The sequence below is a fragment of the Thalassophryne amazonica genome, chromosome 2 (assembly GCF_902500255.1).
Source record: "Thalassophryne amazonica chromosome 2, fThaAma1.1, whole genome shotgun sequence".
In the NCBI taxonomy this organism is placed as follows: Eukaryota; Metazoa; Chordata; class Actinopteri; order Batrachoidiformes; family Batrachoididae; genus Thalassophryne; species Thalassophryne amazonica.
The window spans coordinates 157,189,327-157,202,749 of NC_047104.1; the positions used below are offsets into that span (position 1 = coordinate 157,189,327).

General features: G+C 41.7%; 1 protein-coding gene across 6 annotated transcripts in view; it reads left to right on the forward strand.

Annotated features, from left to right (window-relative positions):
- The window catches only part of csnk1g1 (casein kinase 1, gamma 1), a 135,312-nt gene extending 129,274 nt beyond the window's left edge, over nt 1-6,038 (forward strand). For all 6 annotated transcript variants that reach the window (XM_034159975.1, XM_034159999.1, XM_034160007.1 and 3 more), the window contains one exon: nt 2,730-6,038. In XM_034159975.1, the coding sequence (XP_034015866.1) occupies nt 2,730-2,784 (55 nt within the window). In that variant the 3' untranslated portion in view covers nt 2,785-6,038. The remainder of the gene's footprint in view (nt 1-2,729) is intronic.
- The last annotated feature ends 7,385 nt before the right edge of the window (nt 6,039-13,423 follow it).

Sequence of the window (13,423 nt, forward strand, 5' to 3'; positions counted from 1 at the left end):
CTGGTACCTTGTTTCCCATGTAACAATAAGAAATATACTCAAAACCTGGATTAATCTTTTTAGTCACATAGCACTACTATTATTATGAACACTACTGTATGCTCTCTTTTAGAACAATTGAAAAATATGGTGGGGCCCAGAAGAATGATCATTTTAAAATCGCCATCTGGACACAGGGCCTTAGGAAGCAGAGTCTTTGCAGTATTATTCTGTGTTGTAGTTCTCCAGATTGGCTTGCGGAGGCCTGAAAATTAAGTCTAATTAAGTCTATCGTGTTGCTCTGCGCACTGTGTATCAGGCATCGCAGAAAGGACATGTCGGCACTGATGAACCTGAGTTGGTATCTGTGCGATAGTCAAAGTCTTAATCACCCGTCTGTTTATTTTTAGCAAACATCTGGTCTTTACTTTGCTATAAATAATTTTATATCTGGATAAATTTCCCAGTATTAACTTACAGTTCACTCGCTTTAATGTTGATGAGACGTCATCACTTTTTTTCCCTGATAGATACAATTTTGAATTTTACACCTGTGGAAAACTTGCCCCCTCAAATCTGTTGTTACCATGTCAACCAGACACCACAAGCTTTGATTTTTACCAGCTGTCGTCACTTTTGTAGTGTACTTAGTTGTGACGTCACCTTTAGAACAATGGGTCACACGCTGCAATAGGGCTGCCCAATGCATGGCCCATGGACCCCGCATTGACCTGCCGTGGCAACTGATCAGCTGTCTGTTGATTGAGCTGTGCATGTAAAAATCAGACGTCTGCCTATGTAGGCATCCACATGACCCGATTCTGATTTTGGTCAAATTTTGGTCAATTCAAAATTTGATGTCAAATCAGCCTGAAATCTCGTTACATTAAAATATATCTTAAAAATGCCCAAATTTGAGGCAACACTGCCCATCTGGAAGTGTGGCTTGGAAAAACTGGCTATGGGGCATCATCAACCATGATCCAAATACCAAAGATTCATTGTCCGTCTGGCAGAACTTTTACGTATATTTCAGTGATTCGAACGTTTTGAAATTCATATGTTGCCCTCCCAGGGTCAAATTCCGGAGGAGTAGGGAAATTGAAAAATGTAATATTTGACATAGCTCAGCAAATGAGGTATCATTTTGTATGTTTTGGGGTTTGAGAAGTTCATTTATGGGGTAATTTGTGTGATCCAAGGTCATTGAGAAATGTCAAGGTCAGTGTCGCATTTTCCTACATTTTCATCTATTTCAAACACTTTGCCACATCTCACAGTAAAGGAAGTGTCTAAATATCCTCCTATCATTAATACTGTATATGAAGAGATTAGCATTAGAACAATAATATATGTGACCTAATTTAAGCAGTATGCTAGCTCCAAAGCATGTGAAATCTACATTAATAAGAATTTTCTTCAAAGACAGTTATTCCCAAAGTATCACATTAAAGACACATATTTGTGTTGGTAGGATAATCTTAATATCATTCAAACATACAGCCAGAACACAGGTTGTAGACCGTTTGTATCTTATATCATAATAACTTTGAATGTCGAGGTAACAAGGAGTGTAAAGGTCAAACTTACATTGTCATCTTACAAAAAGTGTTGTGTGTATGATATTATTAATGAGAACAGTGTGGAGTTTGGGATGTGACTGTGATACCAGACGTTCTGCTCGTCACTCTCGGCTTCACCAGTTGGACTCTTATAATGCCCCTTTATGTTACAACTTTAGAATTATCTCATGTGATATTTCAGCTTCAACATTACATAATTCAAATTTTGAAAGTGTTGTATTTGTACCACGTTATTCCTCAAGACAGATACACACTTTTACACCAGTACTGGTGAACTGAACTATTTTACTTACAGTTCTAAACTTAATTTCACTTCTCAAATATCACTGTGTTTGTCTGCTATGTGATATATTTAACTGAAATTTCTGATTCAGACAACCAATGATTTATAAAGGAAAATCATCAGGGAGGCACAAACTTTTACATACATGTAACAGGATTTCAGGCTGTTTTGACATCAAATGTTGAATTGACCAAAACGCAAGTAAAATTTTGCCTGATGGAAAAACAACTTTACCATGCCTTATCAATCTATTTGAAGGGTAATTGGTGAAAATTTGATCAAAATCCGAGTCGGGCCATGTGGACGCCTAATTTTTACATAGACAGCTCATTAATGAACGACTAAGATAAAACATCTCAATGTGATTTGTGTGTGTGTGTGTGTGTGTGTGTGAGAGAGAGATTTAAACACAGTGCTAAGGGTGGCTTATGGCCCCCCAAATAATTTATGGACCTTTAGAGGAAAGAAACTCTGTACCTCTGCTGTAAAACTTGAGCAGAGTGGACAGAATAAACCAGGACCTTAACTGTCTCCTCACAGTCTAAAGTAGTGAATCGTCACATGACCAACATCACTAATAATCTCATCTGTGTGCAGTCGATATCCTGCCTTCACCCCCCGCTCCCCTCCCCCTACAGCTTCATCATTTCATCATGTTGGTGTCTCATGCACTTTCCACGCACTGTTCCTTTTTTTGGGGGGGGTTAGGTACAGAGTTGTGTAGTTGCTGCAGTAGTCTGTAGTTGACCTCTGACATCTCAGTTGCAGTTCATTTTTATTTTTATGGTGTCTGTATGTTGTCTCGCTGCCGTGTCAGTCTGTGTTGTTGGTTTTATTTTTTGTGCGACGGTGCTCGTTGATTCGCCGCTCCTCTGTGTCTGCAGGTGCTGCTGTTTCTTCAAGCGAAAACGGAAGAAGAACACGCCACGACACAAATGAGTTGCCCGGAGGCTTGAAACGCTACAAGTGTCCGCCTCAGCTGTGAAGACAGAGACAGCTTCTGTGGACGGCCGAAAAAACTACTCTCATGACCTACAACACGATCGTCTGTTTCAGTGGGAGTGAAAAAAAAATTATTTTAGGTTTTTTTTTTTTTTTTTTTTTTTATAAACTCTTTCCAAGTTACATGGAAATGTTTTGCCAGCTGTTTGTCTAAATGGGGATCCTTTTTTCTTTGAGTTTAGCAGAGGAATAATCTTCATAAAACAGCTTTTGCCAGTTTTTTTTTTTTTTGTGCAAAGGAAGACTTTGGTCTTTCTGTGAAAACAAATTCATCCTTACTGTGACTCATTCAGCCCTTTGTTTTACTTTTCTTTGTTCTTTTTTCTTTAAAAAAAAAAATCCTATTTTTATTTTATTTTAATTTTTTTATGCTAAATCCCAGGTGAGAGCGGTCGTGACCTGGTTTTGAGTCAGAGCCCTGATGACATTCCTGACGGGGACTAAATGTGTGCACGTGACTGCGTCAGCTGTGCACCTTTTCCTCTGAAGAGGTCACCTGTGAAGACCTGCACTATGTCCTCTGAGGAGGAGGGCCGTCTGTCCCCGCTGCTCGGTTGAAGTGCTCGTCTTCACCGCACCGGCGTCACTACACACTACACCGCTACGCTTTAGACTTTCACGCAGCTTTTAGTCCTTACAGGGGCTGAAATATACTATTTATGCTATTTATCTCTTGGTTGCCGGCAGTTTTCTTACTAATTCTAATACACACACTGAATGTACGGACAGAAACACAAACGACTGTGGAGCGTTTATATGTTCTGCGCATGGGAAGCAGACTGCAGTACAAAAGCAAGACCAATGTTTTTAAAAGGACACACAAGACCAAAATCAGCGAGTCTGGAGTCCGACGCAGTCTGTTTAAATCACGTGACGGACTTGACGTTCTACACTGGTGGAAACTGGAGGAATTTTTGCTTCAGCGTGATGAGAAGAGTTCAGCGCAGTGATGGAGCTGAAGCCTCTCAATGCCGCTGTCCAATGCCTTAACCCCCAAACGAGCGCCACATGACGTGATTAATGTGGCAGAAGCATGATGCACACGCCAGATGTTTAGGGCTGCCTGTATAATCAAGCCTAAAGTTCCATGACTGTTCCCAAATAGTTCAGAGCAGTTAATGACTTGTAAGACTGATGATGTATCTGTAAGTGAGCAAAGCCAAACGCAAGGTTTGGTGTATTAATCTGTAAAGGTGTTTAAGAGCCGCGCTGCAAAGCCCCTCTGTCTGATTTGGTCCACCTGACGGAGGCATGACCCTGGATGTTGGTATCATTTTTGTCAGAGAGGACAGCCTTGATATGTCACCTAGCCTCAACAGGTTTAGTTTGTTTTGTTTTTTGTTTTTTTTATCTTGCTAATGTGAATTTGTTTTCTGTTCCACATGGCCGTGGTTTAGAGGGAACCGAAAAGCTCAGCACCATAACTGCACTACACAGGTTGACGTCCCCTCAGGAGAGCCTCCTTCGTACCTTCATGTGCTCCTTACTTTATATTGTAGCGCCTCATGTCCTTGGCCTTCCCTGTAGGGTGCAGGCAATATGTTTTTAAAGCCCCACCCACTCCTTGTGCTATGACGTCCTTCCCTCTGCACGGACTATGATGCTGAGTCCTTGGTGGATTTGGTGTGTTGCGGACCATCTCGTTGAATCAGTATGTAAACTTGCTCATGGTCTGTATTTACACTGTATGGGGTTAGTTTTTCCGGCCCCGTTGCTGGCGGTGGTCATTCCGGGATCTAACTTATTGTTTTTGAAAGTACTTGAAGCTCAAACTCTACGGGACCTTTTGTTTTCCCCATAACACACACAGGATGTGAGGGGGATTGCAGGAAAGAGGCTGTGTGAATGGCAGGTATTAATTTACCCAAGACGTCTTGGCGTGAGATTGTTAGACGGGGAAGTTGTGATTCTGAGTTGTTTTGACAGGAATGGTCGTCAAGTTGTCTGGTTTTCCAGAGGACCTTCAGTTCTGCGTGCTCGTTGGTTTTTCACTTTGAAGTGGATTTAGATCGTTGATCAGTCTTTGGTGCGTTCCTTTGGACTTGGATGTGGCGTCTGTAAGAGCCTGAGCTTCTGCCATCTGCTGCCTCCTGAAAAACTCAGGCGAGATCTGCTTTTCCGCCCGATACGGTCAAAAGTATTCCTGTGTCGTGAGATGGATATCGCCACTCGATAGCCATCAATGTTTCCTGGAACTCCCCAGTGCCATTGCTGAGACTACTAGCCTTTACCTGTGCCAGGAAGATAAGAAGAATGTGTTGGAACGCCCCGTCCTCGCGGTGTCCAGCTTGATTCAGTAGGAGGAAGCGCTGGAGTCTGACTGCTGACCAACACTGATGTGCTCTGACTGCTCAGTTTTGCAGCTGCTTTTCCACACTGGGTTTTCTGGCTCTTCAGTTTGTGGTTGTTGAAGATGTTGCTATGATGCTTTTCCGTCTTTTGGCTTCCTTCAGCCCAATGAGTCCTCTGTATGGACTCTGTGCACACGACCTATCTGGAGCTGACCCTGCTGGGCTTGTACAGCTGCTCCCAACACGTTTTGTCTTGTTTATAATTTGACATTTCACAGCATCATTTCCGCGCCTCTTTGATGCTTTGCGTGTATAAGCTGAGGAGGACGTGAGCGATGAGGTCTTTGTTGGTTCTCTGGCACTTTTTTCTTGTTGCTGTACTGTAGAATCCTCTTGGATTTACTGTTTTTTTTTTTTCCTTTGAGACAGATTTAAAGTGACATTACTGCAATATTGTGCTGATTATTTGTAAATTGTACAGTTTTTGTTCTTTTGTTGGGATTACATATAAGATGTATCTCTTCCCCCCCCCCCCCCGACTGTGGAAAACTGTACAGCTCAAGAGTTTATCCTTCTCAGTAACTTTTTTGATTTATGAGAGGAATCTTAAACTGTAAATAAATATTATTGTATTGAAATATGAATGTCAGTTAAGAAATTTTGAATGAGTTGGTCAAGGGCTTCAAGAATGAACCCACATTTCTTTTTATGTCCCCCCCCCCCCCCCTTTACGCTGCAGAACGACTAAGGTCCTTTTTATCGGAGATGACCCCACCCTGACTCAGATTAATATACGATGTGTCTCACACAAACAAAATCTCTTTTTATTCCCTCCACACCTACAGGGAAACTCCAGTTTGCACCCTTTTTTAATGTAAAATAAAAGATCTCTCCACCTTACTGCAGTGTCTTGGAAGTGGTTCTTCATCGTACTTGAGTCCAGACTTTGGCGAAATGGAGACAACTGAAGGGGAATAGCAGAGTGTCCTGTTTCTCTAAATGCATGAAGCAGGTTTAGTGTTGTCAAGGTATTCATCCTGTGCCGAGGTTTGGATCGCATTGATCCTGAAGGTTGTGTTTAAATGCTTTTAAAAATGTTAAACAACTTCAGTAATCAATGTCTGAGGTTTCTAGACAAAAGGTTTTCAAAATTTTTGTTGTGTGTGTGTGTGTGTCCTTCTCCATAATCCTGACCAGCCCATGTAAGGTGGATGCTGGAAATGTGAGGACCCTTTATGATGATTGGAGTTTGTCATCAAAGTGCACGTGGCTCAACGCTCTGAAGCTCTGAACCCGACCAGGGTTCACCTAACACATACATCCAAAACATTTACTGTTACAAAGCTTGTTTCATTTCTTTGATATACTTTGGAACTGGGCTTCAATTAATTCATACTTTGGACCACTTAGAAAATAAATGTTGCCTTACTTCAAAAGCAGCACTTTTGTCTTCCAGGCGCCAGGGGGCGGTAGTGTGCGGGTCCGCAGTGTTGGAAGCAACTGTAAAATTGCCGTGTGACGTCACAGCAGTTCTCTTTCACTGGGCAGACTCTCACGAGCGCCACGAGCTTAGTTTATGACAAGCTAAAAGTGGACGCTGTCTTGATGGCCGAACAACTGTCGAGTTTCTGGGTATTCGGTGTTGGTACGCGACCAACGTGCTTGATGAATTCCTGCGCAAAAAGTAGTTATAGAGGGTTTTCATGTGACGTATCGGTCACGTCATTTTGTGTCCCGCGGCCATTCTGGATTACAACGCGGTGGCCGCTGTATCACTCTACGTGCATTTGGCGAACAATTGCAGAAGCTTCAACGTCGGTGTGAAGAAGCCTCACGGCACCATGGCGCTAAGAGATCCACTGCTACCAGAATTTTATTTTATTTTATTCGGCAATAAAATTATATAAGAATACATAAAAAATACTGCCGAGGATAACACAAGAACGCTTCCAATACGGACGCTTATTTACACTGTGGTCCTCGAGCACCGAGCTGCTGCCTGGTGAGAGAAGACGACCTCCGCTTTCAGAGCTGCGCTGTGATGCTCTGCAGGAGGCCGGCGAGGCTGACCTGGTCGGCAGCTTCCTAGTTCACAATATCGCAGTGTGACACGGTCGTCCAGTTCGTTACATCACCACTAAATTCACTATCTGGTATAAGACACGGATCCACTGAACCGACTGCTACACATCTATCACGATAAGTAGCTTTATCCCGAGGATTTAAAGCATCGTAATAACTGTACATTCTCTCCATTTTTCTATCACGCGCCAGCCTCCTTGTAATCCAGAATGGAGACGGCACCTGTCCTGCAGCAAATCAATCAATCAATCAACTTTTTTCTTATATAGCGCCAAATCACAACAGACAGTTGCCCCAAGGCGCTCCATATTGTAAGGCAAGGCCATACAACAACTATGAAAAACCCCAACGGTCAAAACGACCCCCTGTGAGCAAGCACTTGGCTACAGTGGGAAGGAAAAACTCCCTTTTAACAGGAAGAAACCTCCAGCAGAACCAGGCTCAGGGAGGGGCAGTCTTCTGCTGGGACTGGTTGGGGCTGAGGGAGAGAACCAGGAAAAAGACATGCTGTGGAGGGGAGCAGAGATCGATCACTAATGATTAAATGCAGAGTGGTGCATACAGAGCAAAAAGAGAAAGAAACAGTGCATCATGGGAACCCCCCAGCAGTCTACGTCTATAGCAGCATAACTAAGGGATGGTTCAGGGTCACCTGATCCAGCCCTAACTATAAGCTTTAGCTTAGATCGAAGCATTAATTAATGGTAGGGCTTCCTTGAGCAGCCTGGTAAAATCTGCCTTTCTGGCAGATTTTATCCCAAAATATGACAAATTTTTGGTCTGTGGTGATTTTAATATTCATATCTGTTGTCCTTCTAATCAGCTGGCTGATGATTTTAAAAGCCTCCTGAGCTCTTTTGGTCTAACACAAGTTGTGGATGGACCAACACATAATCTTGGACACACCTTGGACCTGGTTATTTCTTTTGGGCTCTCAGTTTCACTTAAGGACATATCAGACGTTGCTATTTCAGATCACTTTCCTGTTATTTTTGAATTTATTGCTCCTCCATCTGCTAGTAAGCCACTTGTTCCTGTCTCTCGCCACCGTTTGGTCACCTCCTCGACAGCGGGGGACTTTGCTGCTGCCTTCATGGACTCTCAGTTTTATGCCATGAATGGACTGGTTTCTCCATTACTCCCAGATAACATCCTCTCTTCTTTCCACTCTACATGCACAGTCATTTTGGACTCTGTTGCACCGATGCGCTGCAAATCCAGGAAATCAAAATCCGACCCCTGGTTAAATGCCACGACCCGTGCCCTCAGGCAACGCTGCAGACGGGCGGAGAGAAAATGGAAAAAGGACAAACTACAGGTGTCTCTGGGTTTTCTGAGGGACAGTCTGACTGACTATCAGAAGGCTGTGAAGGAGGCAAAAGCACAATATCTGTCTCATATTATTTCGAGCAGTTGTCATCGTCCCAGTGTGTTATTTCAGACTATAAACTCAGTTGTAAATCCACACACCTCTGTTTTGATGGACGCTACAACCACAACCTGTGAGTAGTTTCTTCAGTTTTTTTATTGATAAGGTTTCATCAGTCAGACAGAATGCTGATCAGAGCTGTAATGTTGAGTTGTCTGCTCCTCGTGCACATTCTGCTGTGCTCGAACAGTTTGAGCCCATTTCTTTTGCATCTCTCGCTGATGTTGTAAAACACATAAAATCTACAAGTTGTCCTTTTGATGTTGTTCCAGCTAAGGTGCTGAAGGAGGCTTTTAATACTGTTGGGGCGGTCTCCTAACTTTTATCAATGCTTGTCTTAGATCAGGGTCTGTTCCAGCTGCTTTTAAACATGCTGTGGTTCGACCTCTTCTTAAAAAACCTCACCTGGACTCATCAGTTTTATCTAATTTTAGACCTGTGTCTCATCTGCCATTTCTGTCTAAGGTTTTAGAAAAGGTTGTCTTTTTACAGTTACAATCATTTTTAGAAGACAATCTCATCCTTGAAAAATTCCAATATGGGTTTAGATCACGACACAGCACTGAGTCAGCACTTTTAAAAGTTCATAATGATATTACTCTGTCGGTGGATGCAGGGAATCCTGCTGTGCTGGTTCTGTTGGACCTCACAGCAGCCTTTGATACTATGGATCACACAGTACTTGTCTCCCAGTTAGAACATTTTATTGGCATTCATGGTACTGCACTTGAGTGGTTTAGATCATATTTGGCTGAAAGGAGCTTTTCTGTCATGATTGGGGACCTTTCCTCGTCAACTGCTCCTCTGTGCTGTGGAGTGCCGCAGGGTTCTGTCCTTGGGCCGATTCTATTTTCTTTGTACATTCTGCCATTGGGGTCAATTATAACCCAGCACAACCTGTCCTTTCATTGTTATGCAGATGATCTGCAAATCTATCTGCCTGTGAGGACTAATGGGAGTGATGCTTTGTCATCATTATTTAATTGTATTCCTGATGTAAAGCAGTGGCTGTCCCAAAACTTCCTTTACCTGAATGATGATCATGGTGTTTGAGCGCTCTGGCATACCAAATGTGGTAACACCAAATTTTGGTGCTTTGGCTAACTATGTAAAACCAGCTGTCAAGAATTTGGGAGTGATATTTGACAGCTGTTTGAGGTTCGATCAACAGATAAATTCTGTTGTCAAAGCTAGTTTTTTCCAACTTAGCCTTTTGGCTAAAGTAAAGCACTTCCTCAGTAGACGTGATCTTGAGACGGCCATTCATGCTTTCATCAGCTCCAGACTTGATTATTGTATTGCACTTTATTCGGGCATTAATCAGTCATCTCTTGCACGTCTCCAGTTGGTGCAGAATGCTGCTGCTTGTCTTCTAACAAACACTTTTAGACGTGAGCATATTGCGCCCGTCCTGTACTCACTCCACTGGCTTCCAGTTCGTTTTAGAATTGATTTAAAAATTTTATTGTTTGTTTTTAAAGCTATTTATAGCCTTGCACCTCCCTACTTGTCTGAAATTTTAACTTTGCGCAGCTACAGTAGGACATTAAGGGCGTCTGGCCAGCTTTACTTAGATGTTCCAAGGTCAAGATATAAACGCTGGGGTGATCATGCTTTCGCGGTAGCTGACCCCAGACTGTGGAATGAGCTACCTCTTGAGTTACGTACTATTCCTGACTTAGCACTTTTTAAATCTAAGTTAAAGACTTATTTATTTAAACTGGCTTTTAACACTTAATGGGGAGGTGACATGTTCTGTTATTTTTATGTTCTTTTTTTATGTGTTGTTTTAAAATTTTATATGTGTTTTATTTTTGTAAATTTGTGTTTTTAATGTTAAGCACTTTGGACACCAGTCGGTGCTGTAAAGCGCTTTATAAATAAATGTTGATTGATTGATTGGTAGGAATGGGGTCTAATAGACATGTTGATGGTTTGGAGGAAGTAACTAACGAAAATAACTCAGACAGAACAATCGGAGAGAAAGAGTCTAACCAAATACCGGCATCACTGAAAGCAGCCAAAGAGAATATGTCTTTGGGATGGTTATGAGTAATGTTTTTTCTCTAATAGTTAAAATTTTATTAGCAAAGAAAGTCATGAAGTCATTACTAGTTAAAGTTAAAGGAATACTCGGTTCAATAGAACTCTGACTCTTTGTCAGCCTGGCTACAGTGCTGAAAAGAAACCTGGGGTTGTTCTTATTTTCTTCAATTAGTGATGAGTAGTAAGATGTCCTAGCTTTACGGAGGGCTTTTTTTTATAGAGCAACAGACTCTTTTTCCAGGCTAAGTGAAGATCTTCTAAATTAGTGAGATGCCATTTCCTCTCCAACTTATGGGTTATCTGCTTTAAGCTGTGAGTTTGTGAGTTATACCACGGAGTCAGGCACTTCTGATTTAAAGCTCTCTTTTTCAGAGGAGCTACAGCATCTCTATGGCATTAGAGAACATAAAGAAGGAATTATATCCTTAAACCTAGTTACAGCGCTTTCTGAAAGACTTCTAGTGTAATGAAACTTATTCCCCACTGCTGGGTAGTCCATCAGGGTAAATGTTATTAAAAAATGATCAGACAGAAGGGAGTTTTCAGGGAATACTGTTAAGTCTTCTATTTCCATACCATAAGTCAGAACAAGATCTAAGATATGATTAAAGTGGTGGGTGGACTCATTTACATTTTGAGCAAAGCCAATTGTTAAGGATTTTATATATATATATATATGTTATCACTGTTAAACATTTGTACCTTTGTCTTCTTTCTTATGAGAACGGTGTTGTGCTGTTTGCACCTAACCCCGAGAATGTACGTGTTATTCAACCTTGTTTTAGCATGCTGGGGTCAATCTGAACTGGGAGTAAAAGAACTGAAGGTTGTTTTGACTGTTGTGATGTGATGCTTAGTGTGAAGAACAGGACACTCCAGGCAGATGCACAACAGCTGATAACTGCAACAGACGAACGGGATGTGCTGACCTTCGATGATAAGAGTAAAAGAAAGAAACTGTTTTTCCTTACAGCTGCACTTATTGACGTATGTGTTTAGGTTACGGGAAGAAACTTGTCTTGCGTCATCCTTCCCCCCCTTAGGACAAGTTTTATGATGTAATGAGGGCTTCTCTAATAAAAAGAGCGGGAGCACAGGCCAGACTTTAGTGTAGCCTTGGTGTACAGCCTGGCTGCACTCCGCGCGTGATTAATTTGACTTTCTGTCTCACTGGTGTTTCTTGACTCTGTTTGTCTTATCAAAGGTTTTAAGAATGTTTGGAGGAGAAAATACCCAACACCAATAGAGTCTAATAATAGATTAAATGCAGTGTTGAGGCTGTCATTCTCAGCATCTGTGTGGATGTTAAAATCGCCCACTATAATTATCTTATCTGAGCTAAGCACTAAGTCAGACAAAAGGTCTGAAAATTCACAGAGAAACTCACAGTAACGACCAGGTGGACGATAGATAATAACAAATAAAACTGGTTTTTGAGACTTCTAATTTGGATGGACAAGACTAAGAGTCAAGCTTTCAAATGAATTAAAGCTCTGTCTGGGTTTTTGATTAATTAATAAGCTGGAATGGAAGATTGCTGCTAATCCTCCGCCTCGGCCCGTGCTACGAGCATTCTGACAGTTAGTGTGACTCGGGGGTGTTGACTCATTTAAACTAACATATTCATCCTGCTGTAACCAGGTTTCTGTAAGGCAGAATAAATCAATAAGGCAGAATAAATCAATATGTTGATCAATTATTATATCATTTACTAACAGGGACTTAGAAGACAGAGATCTAATGTTTAATAGACCACATTTAACTGTTTTAGTCTGTGGTGCAGTTGAAGGTGCTATATATATTTTTTTTTTATGCTTAAATAGATTTTTGCTGGTTATTGGTGGTCTGGGAGCAGGCACCGTCTCTACGGGGATGGGGTAATGAAGGGATATATATATATAAATGTGTGTGTGTGTGTGTGTGTGTGACTGTATAGAACCTATACAGACATACACACACACACACATATATATATATGTGTGTGTGTGTGTGTGTGTTCAATAGCAAGGACTTGGGCTCAAGGACTGTATAGGTTCTAGCTCTGGTATTGATATCCGCCCCGGGATATCGGTAAGGAACACAAACTGGATGCTGGAATAACTCTAGGCTCCTTTAATCATCGTCATACAGCAGTTCACTAACTTTGCACTGTCAGTGTAAATGTGGTCTATAAAAAGGGAAATAAAATACAATTAGAAGTGCACTCTATTAAGTGCTGATACAATGGCTTATATCTACAGCTACAACATTCACATCAATCAATCAATTTTATTTATATAGCGCCAAATCACAACAAACAGTTGCCCCAAGGCGCTTTATATTGTAAGGCAAGGCCATACAATAATTATGTAAAACCCCAACGGTCAAAACGACCCCCTGTGAGCAAGCACTTGGCTACAGTGGGAAGGAAAAACTCCCTTTTAACAGGAAGAAACCTCCAGCAGAACCAGGCTCAGGGAGGGGCAGTCTTCTGCGGTATTGTATCACTTCCTGTTCCGGAGCACAGCGGTGTTTTTCTGTATCTGTTAGCTGTTTAATCTGCGCAGTTAGATTGATCTAGTTATCTAGATTACGATTTGTTTCCCAGTGTAATCTTTACGTGCCTTAACTAAAGCACTCCTTCTGCTGAATCACCTCTAAATTATTTACACATTATTCACTTTGCGTGTTTTTAGGAATCCGCTAGCTTAGCGTAGCTACTAGCTCTTAGCCGATTTAGCATGGTGGC